General features: G+C 38.2%; 1 protein-coding gene across 1 annotated transcript; it reads left to right on the top strand.

The window, feature by feature from the left end:
• The first annotated feature begins 372 nt into the window (after nucleotides 1–372).
• Nucleotides 373–17,526, top strand: tpcn3 (two pore segment channel 3). The gene is made up of 19 exons (XM_052568655.1): nucleotides 373–539; nucleotides 9,319–9,401; nucleotides 9,487–9,601; nucleotides 9,997–10,125; nucleotides 10,569–10,685; nucleotides 10,944–11,062; nucleotides 11,169–11,270; nucleotides 11,465–11,591; nucleotides 11,847–12,054; nucleotides 12,154–12,298; nucleotides 12,439–12,624; nucleotides 12,720–12,784; nucleotides 12,955–13,042; nucleotides 13,125–13,194; nucleotides 14,706–14,925; nucleotides 15,055–15,145; nucleotides 15,249–15,362; nucleotides 15,457–15,569; nucleotides 15,742–17,526. Exons 1-19 carry the CDS (start codon nucleotides 435–437, stop codon nucleotides 15,864–15,866), a joined length of 2,322 nt encoding a protein of 773 aa, XP_052424615.1. The 5' UTR covers nucleotides 373–434; the 3' UTR covers nucleotides 15,867–17,526.
• The last annotated feature ends 1,225 nt before the right edge of the window (nucleotides 17,527–18,751 follow it).

The raw sequence follows: 18,751 nt of genomic DNA, 5'->3' as shown, positions 1-18,751 counted from the left end.
TTGTCCCTTACTTTTGTTCTTTTCCTTTTTTTGAAAAAAAAAGAGATTGCATAAACTTATATTGATCTTTCAAACTAGGGCGTTTAAAGAAACAACTTTTGGTAAAATAAATATTAGCCCACGTTTTACATTCGTTGGTCTTTTTTGTCTGCCATCACTTTATTTTATAAAGGTAATTATATGCTTAAAAACGTGATAATAGATTACATTATGGGGTTCCTCTAGCTTTGAGATATCAGAGTATATTACAGTGTAAATATAAGGGAACAATGGGTCAATCATAAGACATCACTATAAAACTTTCCGCTAGTTCCGCTGGATTCAGTCACATGACCGATCAAAACCATAGATGAACTTTTTCAAGACGGGATTTCCTCTGAACTGGATCTGTATCAGCTGCGTAAGGACAGGGAAAGGTTGAGGGACAGAGAAAAATGTCAAAGACAGAAAAACCAAAGGACCATACTTTACCAAATGATGAAGGTTTAACCAGTGGAGAAAATAATGTTTCCATGAACGTTTCAGATGAGATGACAGAGGTATGTTGCGTGGATATGGTGTTGGCAATCTGTACTTATCAATGCGCCGCAAAATGTAACATATAACATATTATAAACATATTAACAAACATACGTCCAGGTTCATAGATGGTACTTTGATATTAAGTCTGGATTGAATGGTTTATTAATTGGGATGGAACTGCAACATAGAGGACCTTTTTATTTTTTGGATCATTTTATGAAATCAGAGAAACATCTGACAAAAAGACATATATAAAATACACGTGAACACTGATATGAAATCGATACAAATACATATAATGTTAGCAATGTATGCATATAGGCACGTGTGAATAACTTACATATACATATAAACTTGACGCGTGCATATAAACCCATTAAACACTCGCACATACATATAAACTCGCTGCATACAAACACACCTGCACATACTCGCATATACATATAAAATTTGATTCATGCATATACACCTAACGGTCGCACATACATATAAACTCGATGCGCGCATACACATCCATAAAACACTCACGCATACGGTGGCCGAGAGAGATCAGCACGCTCCAAAAACATGCACATTGAAAAAACACCAGCAAATGAAGAAAACATCTTCATCAGTTTGACAACTATGTATAACGAAACGTGCTGCAAATCCTCACAGCACATGCACATTAAGAAACAATTAATGAAGCATTGGAAATTTATTATCATTAACCTTGAAATTATATTTAGCTGAGGATAATAAAGTTAGCCATTTTAAGTAACTTTTTATATTTAATCATTTAATTATTCAGCTTATTTAGCCTAATAATATCCAAAAGATAAAGGAATCATGCATTCAGGGTGTTTAAAAAAAAAAAAAAAAAACTCAACTTTCAGTTCACCAACAACTCCACTGCACGATACGCAAATCCCAGCCAGGTCCGACACTTTTTTGGGGTCTCCTTGAAACATTTCCATTGGGGTCAGTGCTATTTGCAGGCATTTGTTAATTTGCATTTGTTGTGAGGATTTGCAGCGCTTTTCGTTGTATGCATGTGAGATTTTGCAGTGAGGATTTGCAACACTTGTGTGAAGATGTTTTTTTATTTGCTGGTGTTTTTTAAATTTACATGTGTTTTCTTAAATTGCAACGCTTTCTCGGCCACTTAACTAACGTATACAGTTCAGATAAGAGAAACATGCTTTATTTGTGTGTTTATATATATATATATATATATATATATATATATATATATATATATATATATATATATATATACAGGGTACTGCACAAGATCCCGGGCCCTATGCAGAGGCAGTCCTAATGCCCCCCCCCCCCAACCAATATATATATATATATATATATATATATATATATATATATATATATATATATATATATTTATATATGCAAGTGATTTCATATGTGTGTGGATTTTCAGTGTTAATGGAATTAACCTGTCTATATACCACATTTGCAATCATGGACAGGGATCGTGCTACAGGTGAAGCATTTTGCGAAATGTTCTTTCTTCTTCATGTTCAGTTACTATCAGTTGAATCCAATGTGTTGCCTGCTCAACTGCAGTCAGAAACACAATCTGAATCGCGCACTTGTTTCGGCCTTCGAGCCCTGGCATACAAAGGATCAATAACACGCAAACGACGCCAACATCATCCGCCGGCGATCACAGACCATGACATCACACTCGGCAGTAAGGAAATGACAGTTTCGATCTAGAAAAAGGTGAGAATTTCACTTCTGTGCAAAGAGAGAGTGAGTGAGTGAGAGAGAGAGAGAGAGAGAGAGAGAGAGAATAAATGAGTAAAATGTCCTGCCTCTAGTTAATAAAATATAAATGTGTTCCCAACTGTCCCAGTCCCACTAGTGAGCTTAGCCATTTTCAGAATTAAGGTATAGATCAACTAACACGGTCGATAGAAAAGTGTTTAAGCTTTCAAATATATTTACTTGCACATATTTAAGAATTGGAACATCACAGATTCATAACATAGAGTATGTTTGCAAATATTTAGAATAAAACAGGAAAAATAAAATAAAAGCAATCCATGTGTCATACAGATGTGTTGTGTCACACGACAAGCATTACGCGTCGCCATGGAAACAATAAGGCGGTACATTCTAAAATAACTCTGAGGGCTCAGCTAGAATATTTTAAACTCACGTGCAAAAGGATTTCAATTCTGAAAATGGCTAAGCTCACTAGTAGGACTGGGACTTAGTTCGGAACACATTTTATATTTTTAAAAAGAGGCATGACATTTTACTCTCTCTCTATCTCTGTGTAACTTAATTTGTATAGCGTTTGGAAGGAATTTCGTGAAGATTGCATAGAATTAGAGCTGTGCGAAAAATCGAAGGCGATTTTCATGCGCATCTAGTCAGCGCTCCTAGTATATTTCCAGCACATGCATTCAGATCCCCGATAAAAATTGCGTCCCGGGGTTAAAATACATGTTTTTGGCAGAGTCGCATTTTAGGGGCTAAATATCACATTATTGGGATTGGGGTCATTTAGACCCGTGGACATGAAAAAACAACTGCAGAGGGCAAAGCAGCAGGTTAAGGATGGGTGGCACATATGATAAATAGTGCATGTGACCAATCACAAGTTACCTAAGATTAGTAAGCAATCAACAAACAGAAAGGCATTCAGCAGAGGGTTTCAACATCTTAAGATTAGTTACATGTACCTATCAATTATACATAATTTCGTTACACAGCAAACACCACAAAGGTACAAAAATCCATAAGTGCAGCAGTTAAATCAAACACTCCAACGCACACCAAGATAAGTCAATATCTGTCAAAACCACTCTTGCTGGCTACTTAGCCGTTGTCAATATAAAAACGATATAAAAAATGACATGAACGTTAATAACCTGCCCTCAGCCCTATTCTTCATCTTCTTATGCAATCCAACGATTTCGAAGATGACGTCACTTCTAGGATGCGTTGTTGGAGTGTTGAGGAAGCCACTGCTGTCGGTGGTGCCATTGAAGGTGGCTATAAAGCCAAATCCGACGTGAGTGCAGAAGACCACATGCAGAGCTCCATGCCTGGCGGTCGGCAGCAGTTGTTTCTAGGACTCCAGGGTTGAAGTTGCAGGTCTGCTGTTGGTTGCATATATCTGCCCATAGAGGACCTGCGGTGGGAGGGCATGCGGATAACGTGTCCAACCCATCGCAGTTGCTGCCTAGCAATGGTTGCCTCCATGCTGCTGGAGTTAGTGCGCTGTAGGATGTCCGCATGGGGGATTTTGTCTTTCCATGTGACACCTAGTATGAGCTGGAGGTATCTGATGTGAAAACCCTCAAGGTATCGAATATGTCTGTGGTAGTGAGTCCAAGCTTCTGCACTGAACAAAAGGGTGGAAACACAGACTGCCTGGTAGACGGCCGTTTTGGTGAAGGTACGAGATCTTTATTAGCAAAGACTCGAGATCGAAGTCTACCAAAGGCAGAAGAGGCAAGATTTATGCATGCCTGGACCTCGTTGTCCATGAGACAGGTGGGTGTTAGGATACTTCCAAGGTAACAGAAGTGCTGAACAACCTTTACTGGTGTGCCATGGATGTAGAATTCAGGAGGTGTAAGGATGGGGGCTTTGGTCTGTGCAGTGATCTCAGGCTTTTTGATGTTGACTCATAGGCCACAAGCTTGGTAGACTGTGCATACAACATCCAGTGTGTGCTGCAGTGCAGTAGGGCTATGGGCTAGGAGGGCACAGTCATCAGCGTATTGCAGTTCATGAATTGTGGTGGTGGTGGTCTTGGTGATGGCTTGCAGGCGGCGAAGGTTAAAGAGGTTCCCATCCAGACGAAACTGTAGGCAGACATCATCGTCGGGGCTAAGGGAATTGCGGGAGAGGAGGGTGACTGCTGCCAGGAAGAGATTGAAGATCACTGGAGCCAGTACACATCCCTGTTTCACTCCTACCTGCACAGGAAAGGAGGGGGATTGAGATGTACCCACAATCACACAAGCCTGCATGCCATCATGAAAATGTTGTAGGATTTCCAGAAACCTTGGAGGCACTCCAAACTTCTCCAGAATGACCCAAAGGACTTGGCGGACCATGGTGTCAAAAGCGATTGCCAGGTCGATGAAGGCAATGAACAGATATTTGTTCTGTTCTCTTAGAACAAAGATCATGTTGGAGGTGGACCGATCCTTTCTGAGGCCGCACTGTGACTCAGGAAGGATTCTCTCTGTGATGTGCTTAGTAAGACGAAACAGCATGACCTTTGTTAATACTTTCCCTGCCACGGAGAGAAGGGATATCCCACGACTGTTTCCACAGATGGACTTGTCGCCCTTTTTCTTGTGGATAGTAACAATGTGAGTCTTTCCGGCCTTGTGGAACAGCATTTTGTGCCCATATTACCTGGATAATATGGTGGAGATTTTTGGTGAGCAGATACCCGCCTTTCTTTAGAGCCTCTGCAGGGATTCCATCAGGACCAGCAGACTTATTGTCCTTGAGACTTCGTACTGCTGCAAGGACTTCGGAGAATCTGGGAGGGTCATCTAGCTCATGCACAGGTGGGAGCTTTGGAAGGCGCTGCAGGACAGTGGGGTCAGTCAGATTGTATTGGTTAAGAAGGGTGTTAAAATGTTCAGCCCACCGCTCAAGAATTTCTTGTTTGTCCTTGTGCAGAATTGTGCCGTCTGCAGATCTGATAGGGGTGATTCTGCGTTTTTGGGGTCCATATAGTGATTTTATTGTGACTTGAATTTCATGGGCTTTCCTAAGCCACCAGTCATTCCCCATTGTGCGAAGCCGTCATTGCACCTCAGCACGAGGGTTGAGGTTGTTGCCTGGTGTGTTGAGGTCTGACCTTTAGGTGTCTCTTGGATCTGATCAGCCGATGGTCTGTCCAGCACTCCGCCCCACGCATTGCTCGAGTGATGGAGATTTCATGTAGATCTTGTTGCCGGGTTATAATGTAGTCCAGTAGGTGCCAGAGTTTTGATCTGGGGTGCATCCATGATGCTTTGTATTTGTTTTTCATTTGGAAAGTTGTATTGGTTATGACCAATTTATGCTCAGAGCAGAGGGAGAGGAGTCGCAGGCCATTCTTGTTCATGTTGCCTAAACCATGTTTCCTGATTACCCCAGGCCAGAGCATGTTGCTGGCGCCTACTCTGGCATTGAAATCTCCCAAAAGTATAAGTTTATCAGTGTGAGGAACTTTGTAAAGAGCTCTGTCAAGAGACTCGTAAAAGCCGTCTTTGATGTTTTCTTCAGCATCCAGAGTTGGTGCATAAGTGCTTATCAAGGTTGCATAGCGACCATTCTCAATGGGAATGTGCCAAGTCATCAGCCGCTCACTGATTCCCACAAGAGACTCTGGGATATTCTGTAGCAGTCTGCTTTAAATGGCAAAACCTACTCCATGTAGACGGCGGGTATCTTCTGAAAAGCCCTTCCAAAAGAAGGTGTATTCTTGCCTGACTTCTATTAGCGAGTTCTCTACTGCGAGTCGGGTCTCACTCAAAGCTGCAATGTCAATGTTGTATTTGTTAAGCTCGCTCGCCACCAGGGCAGTGCACCTGTGGGGTCGGTCAGTTCCAATCTGCACATCAAGAAGTGTGCGTACATTCCATGTAGCCAAAATTAATAGTTTCGATTTATATTTTCGACTGCGTAATGGTATGCCTTGACGACAGCGGTGGGCCGCCCAGGAGTGTAGGGAACAGGCAATGTTTGGGTCACCTTTTCTGGACCCTCCCCCCGATTGGGGGTGAGCAGTGCAGACTCTGAAGAGGGCTGCTCAGTCACACAGGAAGCTACCGAAGGTGGACGCTGTTCAAACCCATCCACACAAAGACCATCACGCTTGTGCCGCTTCCATGCAGGGCTCATGCTAAAGGCTGCCAGTCTGATCCAAGACCTGCCTCTGCCACATTTACCCTATCGCCGAAAGACTTGTACGGTGAAGTGATAGCATACGCAGAAAGTGGATTAATGTGAAGAGAGAGGTGCACAAACCGTATCTCCACAACTTCACTCCAGAATCCAATAGCCAGTGGCAGGAGATGAACTCTAGACAACCAGATGGAAGGTGGAGTTGCAGGGGGCTGCCAGGTCTCTGTCTTTTGGGCCTGCCTCTCGCGTGTCCCCAATGCGGCCTTGTCTTGAGGAGACGAAATGCTCACGGAAGACTACCCACAGAGCAGTGGAGGCAGCAGTCTTAGTTGATGGGGGACTGTACTTGCCATGTGGAGGAGTATCATTGGCATAAATGGAGTTTTTGCAATGGATCTAGAGATGCCACTCAACTAGTCCCTCCATACCTGATAAACCTCCGCTGTTGGTCCACGACTACTTATTCGTCTGGGGACCACCGCACGGAGCCCCCAGCTTATTTCGTAGCTTACCTTCATATCTGAAGGAATGTCCATTATCCGCCACCGATAGACGTGGTTGGTAGCAGTCAGCTCTGCCCCAACTCAGCCCTATACACACACACACACTACAAGCGCCGGGGGACCGGTAACAACTCGTCAGTCACATTGTGGCGAGTGGGGCGGGGCCGAGGGACGTGGGAACAAGGAGTGAGGCCGGCGGAATAATTGGGAAATCAGCGACACCTGCGTCCCACCGCCGGTCTCGAGCCCACGTAGGAGATGGAAGGATATAAAACTGGAGCGACGACAGTGAAGGACGAGAGAGGACCAGGCCTGGGCTTTTAATTTATGTTTTGCTTTTTATTTGCGTACATCAGTTGTCCGTGAGGGGCTGTTTTGTGTTTATTTTAATTATTAAAGTTTCTGTTTGATTGTCCACCGGTTCCCCCCTCCTTCTTCCGATGATTATGGAGTTTATATTATTACACACATTAACCCAGGACTCCCCGACGAATACAACACTTCACATACACAATTCAATAACAAAAAGGGCAGATAATAGGCTGCTGGTCTTCTTACCAGCTACCGGACATGGGATACAACGTTCGGGAAAACAATCGACGGCTGCCGAATTTTAGTTAGGGAAACCCACAGCTACAAACTATCCATCCCAATCGCTTCACGCATGTCGCATAAAAACATCCAACCCACGTCCCGGCATGGTAGCCTTGGCAAGAAGCTCAGCAGCATTCACATACAAAGTTTCCCTGCTAACAACAACAGACCTCATACCTTTATTGATTCCCTTAGAAATACAGCACAGGTGTATGTCTTTTTCCTTAATGAGACGCAAGGTAGATACTATAGGCACGATCAAGGTCGCCCCTCCCATTGTTTAAAATGAAGGGCTTACAGAAGTGTAATTGTCAAATTCTCACCTTATTCTAGATCGAAACTTACTGCTGGTGAGTGTGATATCATGGTCCGTGAACTCGTCTGTGTTCTGAAATTTTCAGTGTCTGAGATATTTGGTGTCACTGAGAATAATGAGCTATATGAAGACTCTAATGCAGTAACAACTATTGAACTTTTTTTCTCCTTAAAAAGGTGTCACATGGAAGTGCATGACAGCCTACAGTTCATTTGGAGAAGCTGTTTGTTTGTGATTAATATATCTTACAAATCAGCAGAGTTTTATACTTGCACTTCTGTCTGTTATTTTTTCCTAGTTTGCAGAAGCTCTTCTAATGGGGGAGACTTACATTTTCTCAAGCTATATATGAGGCGACTATTGCACACAAAGACATGGGTAAATGTTCTCAGAATTATTATTTTTTTTTTTTTTATCTGATGCAGGGGATGGCGGATGTGTACTTTATCAGTTTAATAGTTAAGCATCATATGCAAATAAAAAATAAAAAAACTTGTATAGCCTAATATTTGATACAAATGTTAGGAATTTACTTTAATAATGTATTTAATAATTTACTTGCAACAAAAATCCTATAACATGTGCTTGCTTGTGTTGATCAGAAGGCCTATCCCTAAACACATATACAAAGTTGTTACACCCTTGTGGAGCTTTCACCAGTGTTTTTTTTTAAACATGACCATGTATTTTATATTTATAGAGGTGTGTAGTAAATGTCATTTATAATGCCTTCACCACATCTGTTAATAAAACTTTTAACACAGAATCAATTTAAGTCTTCATTCAGCAAAACAATCTACTTTTTATCTTTAAAATGAAAATATACATTTTTATTGCTCTTGGCAATATATTGAATCTTAAATTCATCTCAAAGTGCACCAAAATGCAGTATATAATTAAAGACAAAAACAAAGTGTATAAAGACATTTTACAACCTTTTTTAACTATATAATACATTTTATCTACTAAATGTATCATTTTTGGGCAAAAAAAAGTTCATGTGTGTATAAAAAAAAACATTCAGCTTTCGCTTTCCTATTAAAAACTTTTTTTGAATGATTGAACAAACAATTAGTAATGACACAGAATAATCATCATACATTTTATTATGGCACAACTGCTTCAGTTGTAGCACGATCCCTGTCCATGATTGCAAATGCAGTTACTTCACGCTTAAACGACTTCCTTTTACACTGAAATGTCTTCCGTTTACACTGAAAATTCATGCACATCCATATATGAAATCACTTATATATATATAAGCACCAAAAGTTGGTTAAATGACCATGGTGTTGGTGTGCTTGACTGGCCGGCAAACTAAATAAACTTTTCCACATTCTAATTTATTGAGATTTACCTGTAAATCCATTTGTCACTCCAGAGAATCATTTAAAATGAACTATAAAAGATGAAATAAGTGGATAAATAAAATATGCAATGGACCATTATGGCCTATCAAACTGGTTTTTATTCTCCCTTCTTGGTCTCTGATTTTTGCTGATGTGGTTTTAGAAATTCGACCTTGCCACAGTATATGTGTCAGATGCCCAGTATAACAGGAACATCTTTTTTGATACTTCGCCACAGGCTGTGAGGTAAGCTATCACTTTCCAGCAATTATTTATATAACATTAAATATTACTAGATTGTGTATTATAAAATCTGTAAAATATTCCACAGGCTGTACCTGTTGTATAATCACTGGTTCATGCAGATGTTGGTGTATGTGTTTATCATCATAAATCTTGCTTTGGCTCTCTTTGAGGATCCTGCTGTTGTACCACTTCCTATATGGGTATGAGTGAAAAACATTGTAAACTTACATTTGAAATTTGTATAGCCACATAGTGGTTTAATCATTTATCTAATGTGTAATTCATTGCAGACCTTTTTGGAGCTTTGTGAATGGGTGGTTCCCCCATATGACACAATGGGATATTTCATGGAGATTCATGTTCATTGAAAATAGTCACTTTATATGGAAGAATGTCAGGAGCTTTAGATGGTGTTCTTCTGTCACTATGCACATTTATTTATTTGTATTCCAGCTAATTGTGGTTAGCAGGCATTCACAGCTAAACCATTTGGCAGTTTAAGTAACCTTAGTTGAAAATCTTTTAAGTCAGTTATATAGTAAGATCATATAACGCTGTGTGTGTGTGTGTGCGTGTGTGTGTGTGTGTTTTCTAGGCCACTTCTACAATTGAGATAATATGTCTCTCTGCATTCACTGTGCGGATGGTACACTATGCCAAAGTCATTCCAAGGGATAACTTCTGGAAGGATCCTAAAAATATCTGCATCATAGTCATTGTAACGGTAGGCCTTAGATCTATTCTAAAAATTATATTTTTGAACTGTAAATATGAAATGGGTCAAGTTTCATTTTATTTAAAGATACATAATCAGTTTTATTATATTATAATTTAAATCAGTTCTAATATATTATATTTTATATAATATATTATTGATATAGTAGAATACCAGTAAATTAACCTAAAGTGTTCTGTCTGTACAAACATGAGAAAATGCTGAGAATGTACTGTAATCGTAACAATGTTGTTAAAATGAACTTTAGCCCAGGGTTTGTCATTCTCAGCAGGTCTGAAGAATCTCCAGGAATGTGGCATTCACTGACTATGAGTAGACATTTAGTGAAGCCAGGAAGAGGGTTTACGCGTGTGGTGAAACTAGCTTGTGTTCCTGAAAATGTTGAATATTTTTTGGTTTCATGATCTTTCTTTACTCTTCCCTTCTCACAGCTCTCTTTCATAGATTTGACTATATACGGGGCTCTGAAAGCAGCAGGCTACATTGCCATCAAATGGTCGAGGGTCTTAAGACCTCTTCTGTTAGTCAATGTTACAGAGGGAAGACAAGTAAGAAAACCTCAAAGCACAAAATCAAATAAATAATTGATTAGTAGTCCCTGCATTGTTTAATTAGCATACCAATTCATTAATTCATACTTTTTTTATAATTCATTCTTTTATATGAAAATGTCCGTTCTGATAAAGTTGGAGAAAACATACACCATTGTTCACCTGTTTTGGGTCATTTATAAAATCTTACCCATTCCCAACTTGGCACAAATGTCCTCCAGACTCATTCTTTTCCCTTTTCTTTTGTGTCTGTAGCTGCGAAAGGCGTTCAGGAGTATTCGCAATGCACTGCCTCAGATCTCCTATGTTTTTCTCTTATTCATGTTCAGCGTGTTGGTCTTTTCTCTCATGGCTCTTAAATTATTTGGAAAAAGGTAATCCGAAATAAAATATCAACCATTTATACCTCTGGACTTTTTCAGTCATCTCATTTGTGTCCATTGAAAAAAAGTTTACCATCATCTTTTTCTTTTATTTTAGGGGCCTTCTTACCATTGATGGTTCTCCATATTTCACTGACTATTTGGATATTGTTTTCAATCTTTATGTTTTAGTGACTACTGCTAATAGTCCTGATGTCATGTAAGTCTTAAACTATTGCAGGTCTCTCTCTCTCTCTCTTTCCTTATAGGCTTTATTCTCTTTGGTGACTTTTTATTAGTGGGCAATTGTATATTCAACAGTATAAAAGACTTTCAGTAACCCACAGTGTGCTTTAATTATGTTATGTTAATGGTTCTCTGATATTATTTGAATGTTTTCATTTCTTTTTGTAGGATGCCGGCCTACAACTACAGTGTTTTCTTCTCCATTTTCTTCATCCTATACATTGCTATCAACACATATTCCTTCATGACCTTCTTTCTTGTCATCGTTTACAAAAACTACAAAAAGTACCTTAAGGTATTCACATCTTTGTCAAGGCAGCATGCAACTTTCTCAGTCACATTTATTTTGGTCACATTTTAAAGAAATCAATTAATCTTTAATTAATATGTACATTTTTAAATATTAAAATGAATTTGTATTAAATAATATTGAAAAGGGGTTATTTATATATTGATGTTTGCATTTAATACTATTGATCATTTATTAATCTAGCTCATTCTGTTATAGCTAGTTCTAGAAGTTCTTCTAGATTTCTTTCCTGTTTTCTAGGAGGAAGTGCGGCAGCTTGTGAAGGCCAGAAGATTTAAGATGTGCCAGGCATTTTCTTTGCTTCAGGAGACCCGGGGTGAAGGTGGAGAACCTGTGGTGACCCGGGCCAAATGGAACCGTCTGGTTAAACTCGTCAAGCCGAATATCAGTATTGCTTACCGGGAATTGCTCTGGAGCGTCTTAGATGATCAGAATAAAGGACACATAGGTCTGACTGATTTTTCTTTGCTTCAAAAATAGTCACTTAAAATTATATTTGACTGCTGATTTATTGAATATTTCCCCTCAATCTTCATTGTCTGAGCAGAGAAGTTTGCATTTGTCCAGCTTGCTGACCTTCTGAGTATTCAGGTGATCACAGTGAAGTCACAGCCACATCCCATTCAAATATGTTTCCCCTACATGTATAATTCCTCAGTCAGCAGATTCATTCGCTATATGGTTTGTACAAGGTACATGGACACAAAATATCTAACAACAAAGTTGTATGACTTTCTTTTGTGACCCTGTTGGAGATCCTCCTGATGCTGTTAAAAATGTTTGTACATGTGCTTTCCATATGGTCATCTGTTTGTTGTATTGTGTGTTCCAGAATGTTTGTGTATGTCTATGACCTGATTATCCTGGTGAATGCTGTATTTATTGGTCTGGATGAGGAAAACCCTGTGGTCTCAAATGCTGAATGGGGTTTTCTGGCTCTTTATATGTTGGAGATCATTCTAAAACTGTACACTACAGAGCCTCGGGTGTTCTTCGCTCTACATAATTTCTGGAACTGGTGAGACTTTGTTTTGTATGGCTCACTGAATATGATCACATAATATCTGTGTTAGCTCACATGAAATCAAATTCAGTTAAATGTATCTCTTACAGGTTTGATACCATCATTATTGTGTCTGCACTCTTTTGCACAATTATTAACTCAGCACTCATACACTGTAAGTGCTTAGGAAGGCTATGAAGTATATACTACTAATACAGTGTACTTGGATACAGTTTTGCATTCACTAAATTTTATGTCAAAGTTGTTAGGTGTTATATGAGCATAACTTTAAGAAATCTTACTGTCTTTATCTATACAATTGTATGACCAATATTTTGTTTGCAGCTGGAGGTTACAGAAGTCGCCAGATCTTGGACATTGTTTTCATCTTGAGAGTCTGCAGACTCATACGCTTGGTGTATTCCATCAAGAGGTCAGATAGTTACAGCCAAATGTTTTTGTATGCTTTTTAAATGTTTCCACTTGACATTAAACTAAAAATGGTACCTTTGTAGATTCCAAGCCATCATCAACACACTTATTAAAATTGGACCAACTATTCTTACATTTGGCCAACTCATAGTGGTGAGTATTAATATTGTCACAGGATATTGATGACAGAAATGGCATTTGTGGCTCATTTACTGACCCTAATGTTGTTCCAAACTTGCATGACTTTCTTTCATTCCTTTGTCTATACAGTATAAATCAGTGGGGTTTAGTATTAATTTCGACCCCATTTACTTTCATTGAATGAACAAAAACAGTTGAATATTCAGCAGAAGAAAAGGTCAGAAAGGCTTGGAATGACATAAGAGTAAAAGAGCCTAATGCCAATATCAGTCCTTCTGGTGGCTACGTTTGCAACACCACTGGGCAGTTATGTTCTATTTAGCTAATAGGGATACCGAGAAATGTCAAAACTATGTTTCACTGACATTTCTATAAATCAATAATAGTATCACAAAAAACTCTAAAAAACTATTTTCATCCAATAATCCTGAAATTCACAGTTTCCACAGAAACATTAAGGAGCACACCTGTTTTGAACATTGATAATAATAAGAAATGGTTCTTGAGTGGCAGATCAGCATATTAGAATGATTTCTGAAGGATCATGTGACACTGAAGCCTGACGTAATGACGTAATCTATCTATCTGTCTATATATATATATATACTGGTTATGCTTTAAATACAAATTCTAAATGGATGAATGTGTCCCATTTTTCAATTTTCCTATATTGCACAATGCTGGGCCTCAAGGAAACCTTGTATGATAATAGGGTGTTATAAAAAATGTATGGCTGCATTTAGATGGCTGCATTTAGAGCTGCCAACAGTGTTCCATTGTTCCACCCTGGAATCCACCTAATCATTTGAAGGGAGGCAGATCCATCATGCTGCATATTAAAGGGAAAGTTCACCCAAAAATGAAAATGTAATGTTTATCTGTTTACCCCCAGGGCATCCAAGATGTAGGTGACTTTGTTTCTTCAGTTAACTGAAACCGTTGCAGTCTGTCAGTCCTATAATGTAAGTGGATTGGAATCACGGCTAAAACGTACCAAATTAAACCCTGTGGCTCGTGACGATACATTGATGTGTAAAGACACAAAACTATCAGTCTGTGCAAGAAACTGAACAGTATTTATATAGTTTTTTACCTCTGATTCACACAGTGTGCAAACTGTTCAAACTCTCTTAAGAATGTAATCCTGAGCTCATTGTAAAGCGATATAAATACTGTTCAGTTTTTTGCACAGACGGATCTTTTTGTCTTTACACATCTATGTATCGTCATTAGCCGCAGGGTTTAATTTGAATTAGTTTTTTATTGCATGTTTTAGACATGATTCCCATCCACTTCCATTATAAGACTGACAGACTGCAAGGGTTTCAGTTAAAAAACTCAGTTTGTGTTCCGCTGGGGGAAAAAAAGTCACCTACATCTTGGATGCCCTGAGGGTAAGCAGATAAACATCAAACTTTCATTTTTGGGTGAACTATCCCTTTAAACTGTTGTTTGTGATGAAAAACTGTCCTAATTGATGTGTAGAATATATGTATGTAGAAATCTACTGCTGTCCCCTACAGGTGGTGTATTACATATTTGGCATAATTGGAATGGAATTATTTAAAGGTAAAGTTCAGTTCTTCGAACCTAACTCTACAAGTCCTGATCGCGAGTACTGTGGAAACCCTCTCCTCAAAGGAACCAATTTTGCTAAACACAACTACTGCAAGAACAACTTCAACAATGTGGTCTCTTCCTTCATTGTCTTGGTGGAACTCACTGTGGTTAATCAGTGGCATGATATCCTTTACAGATACATTTCAAATGCATTTGTGCTCCACGGATAATGCTGTGAAACTCTAGACTAAGGTCTTTGAAATGTCTAATAACATCATTCTCATGCATTGCTTTCCCCTTAACTGACTTCACTGTTGACCAGCGGTTTCACGGCAGTCACACACGTTTCAGCCAGAATTTTCTTTGTCCTTTTCCACATTGTAGTCGTCATTATTATAATCAAGTAAGAATGAAGGAACTATCTTTTAAAATATTGTAACTGTGTTTTACATTGAAAGACAAATATGCATAATTTAAGTAGTGAGCCTAATTTATTTCCTTCTCAGTATTTTTGTAGCATTTATCTTGGAGGCATTCTTAGTCGAATACACATTTGACAAAAGTGACCTGCAAACTTCTCTGGAGAAAAAAATAGAGGAGCTGGAGCTTAATGTTCAACAGTATGTACCATCTGGACCTCCTATCAAGTTGTTTAGCATTGCATCATTTTGCTATTGTTTTGGAGTTTTAATGAAGGCCTTTTTTGTTTGGCAGGGATGGTATGGACACTGGTCTTGTAGATGGAGTGGAAAGCAATGACAATGAACTGGGCCCTTCTCAATCTGGCAAACAGAAGCCCTTGCTCAGGTTCAAGATTGCTTCAAGAAGTAAGATTTTTCATTAACCCCCGCCCCATTTTATTTCTTATCCCTCTTATTTATTTTACCCCCATTCTTTTATTCTGTTTTACTTGTATTTGGTATTATTCCATTATTTTTCAAATGCATTATTTGCTAAACTAGTAAGTAACAAAAGGACTGCTTTTGTTTTATTTTCCAGAATCCAGAACTGTGGATGGAATTTTACAGCGGATGTTTGAAACAGATCTTCGTCATGAAGACTCCAACAAGGAGGAGGAGCCAGAAAATATCAACTTCTCAAACCCTGTCTTTGACTCAGTATAAACAACATTAAAAAAAAAATTACTGTACTGGACTCTCTCTTAAAATAATATATTAAAACAATTGAATTACTACAAAAATAATGCAAAAGATGTGCCACTGTGCATCTTTTCTTTCCTTTTGAAAATTTTTGCACAAAAAACGCAAAGTCAAAAAAGGTTTATTTAAAACACTACCCCAATATTTACTTCTAGTGCTTCCTGTACATAATAGGGCCTTTCACACTGCTTTAGTACAGTACATTTAATACTGGAACTAAAGTACTGGGATGAATTTGCGTGAACTATTTCCTAGTACCGTTTAAAGGGTTGCATTCACACATAAGCTGGTCGACGCACTGTACCTGCACAGATATCGTATACACACATAAGGTCAAAGGTTTACATACATCTAGCAGAATCTACAAAATATTACAAATTTGAACAAAACAGGGATCACACAAAATGCATCTTGTTTTTTAGTACTGGCCTGAATCAGATATTTCACATAAAAGATATTGTTCACAAGATAAAATAATAATACTGTGTTGTTAACTGAATTATTATTTTTTTATTTTTGGATAATGCCTGCCGTTTTTCTGAAGAATCCCTTAGGTCCCGTAAATTCAGCATTTCTGTGTATTTGAACTCTTTTCAATAATGACAAACTGAGGACAACTAAGGGGCTCATATTCAAATATCATAGAAGGTTCAAGCATTAAACTGATGCTCCAGAAGGAAACAACAGCCCATCAAGGGTGTGAAAACCTTTTGAATTTGAAGATGAATGAGTAGAAAAAAAAGAAAAAAAAGTGACCTGACATTCAGCCAAGTATGGTGACCCATACTCAGAATTTGTGCTCTGCATTTAACCCATCCGAAGGGCGCACACACACACTGTGAACACACAACCGGAGCAGTGGGCAGCCATTTATGTTGCGGCGCCCGGGGAGCAGTTGGGGTTAGATGCCTTGCTCATGGGCACCTAAGTCGTGGTATTGAAGGTGGAGAGAGAACTGTACATGCACCCCCCCCACCCACAATTCCTGCCGACCCGGGACTCGAACTCACAACCTTTCGATTGGGAGTCCGACTCATGTATCTTTTGTAGCTTCTGAAGGGCAGTACTAAATGAAAAAAATATATTTGGTCACAATAAGATAAATGTACACATCTTCATTCTGTTCAAATGTTTTCACCCCCTTAATGCTTTGACTTTACATCTGGAGCAACGGTGAGTGTTTTTCACTTCCAGTTCATTTTGATTTATATAATTATAAGATATATGTCATAAACAAAATAAGTGATCAGAATGTTGACTGAATTATGCACGCACTGTTTAAACTTTTTCACATCATAAATGTTATCCATGCATGTTAAGCATTTTTTATTTTCCTGTATAGAGTAATTTTGTTCTGCTTCGTGAGTAACGAAGATAATGTTCATTCTGACTACTGCCCATAGGTGTGAAGTACAATAACTGATATAACAGAAAAGAAATAAGGGGAAAGGTGCCACCTGTTTTATATAATAATAATAATAATAATGATAATAATAATAATAAAACACAACTAATTGCATATTACACAGATGTTATGAATGCATTTGTTTAATTTAGGATTAAAAAACAAGGGATGCTATGTTTAAGCCTTATAAGAGTCTGTTTAACATGCTCTGTTTTGGAAATTAGTGCATATGACATCATTGCCACACACACTTCCTTTAATAACCGAAGTGAGATGAAAAACAGTTTGTCAAAATGACACATATACTTATTATAGAATTACTATAAGACTATGACTCAAAACAAGTACCTTGTTTAGGAGCTACAAGCCACAATCTGTCCTAACAAACATTATGTTTTGAACAGCACTAGTTGCAACATCAACAGGCACTCATTTCTATTTTAACATACTGAAATATTATTTATTGCTTTGATCAAAGTCTGTAAAACTGCAAAATCAGTATCGTTTCTAACGGTCCGTGTAACGCTTCACAATTCAATTTTCAGACCATATGGTGCAAATGCAAAAATTAATCTAAACATTATTTTTTATTAATGAAAAAAAAAAAAAAAGAAAGAAAGAAAATGAGTCATAAAGTGTACACTAAAACACAATCAAATCCTTATATTATAATCACATTGCACTTGAATAAACTTAAAGGTGCAATCTGCTGATTGTCTTGCAGGTGACCGCATTAAATCTTCTTATGATGCTCTTAGGGCTTTACGATACTCGTAGATCTACGATTATTTTCAAGGGCTACTTATGTTACGATGCTTTTGGGAAACAGACCATAATATTAAGATCAGTCGTACAGTAGTTTTTCCAAACTTCTTAGGCTTATGAAGCTTTTGGGAAATGCAAATTCCCTGTACAATTCTGGATAAATTGATGACATTTTTTTTTTTTTTTTTTTTTTTTTTAGTAGGCCTATCAAAAAGACATTACAATTAGATCTACTATTCAGAATAGCTAAATAAAAACAAAATAGCTTGTAATTTACTAGAAGTTCTGACATGTGGGACACCTAAGGCCTAGTGTTTGTTGCTCCCCACATAAATACATGAATGCCAGAGAAACTATGGGTTAACCAAAGCTGTGGTATCATGTCCTCAAAATCACATGACCTCTCAGATGTTGAGTCATATTTGAGGGCAGAGTAATCATCAGACAGGAAGCACATTGTGTGAAGACCATCCAAAGGTCAGCGACATACAGTTTGGACAAACTTGATATTAGGTGTTTGAATTCATTTTAAACAAGGCAATCCTGTTACTTGTTGGCCTAATTTGCTTATAAAATATAAAATATATAGTATAACTTTGTATACATGAACTATATTTTTTATATTTTTAGCACATTTCCTAGTGTCCCACTTTAGGAAACGTGGTTTCGGAAAGTGGGA

This window comes from Carassius gibelio, chromosome B11 (assembly GCF_023724105.1).
Source record: "Carassius gibelio isolate Cgi1373 ecotype wild population from Czech Republic chromosome B11, carGib1.2-hapl.c, whole genome shotgun sequence".
NCBI lineage: Eukaryota > Metazoa > Chordata > Actinopteri > Cypriniformes > Cyprinidae > Carassius > Carassius gibelio.
The sequence above is the reverse complement of the archived record's forward strand: the minus strand, read 5'-3'. Positions and strand labels throughout refer to the sequence as shown.

Coding starts and splice junctions, on each gene's coding strand:
- tpcn3 (XM_052568655.1), top strand. CDS start 435: ATGTCAAAGACAGAAAAACCAAAGGACCATACTTTACCAAATGATGAA. Junction 12,785..12,954: donor TAACTCAGCACTCATACACT/GTAAGTGCTTAG, acceptor TTTTGTTTGCAG/CTGGAGGTTACAGAAGTCGC. Junction 14,926..15,054: donor TGTGGTTAATCAGTGGCATG/ATATCCTTTACA, acceptor AACTGACTTCAC/TGTTGACCAGCGGTTTCACG.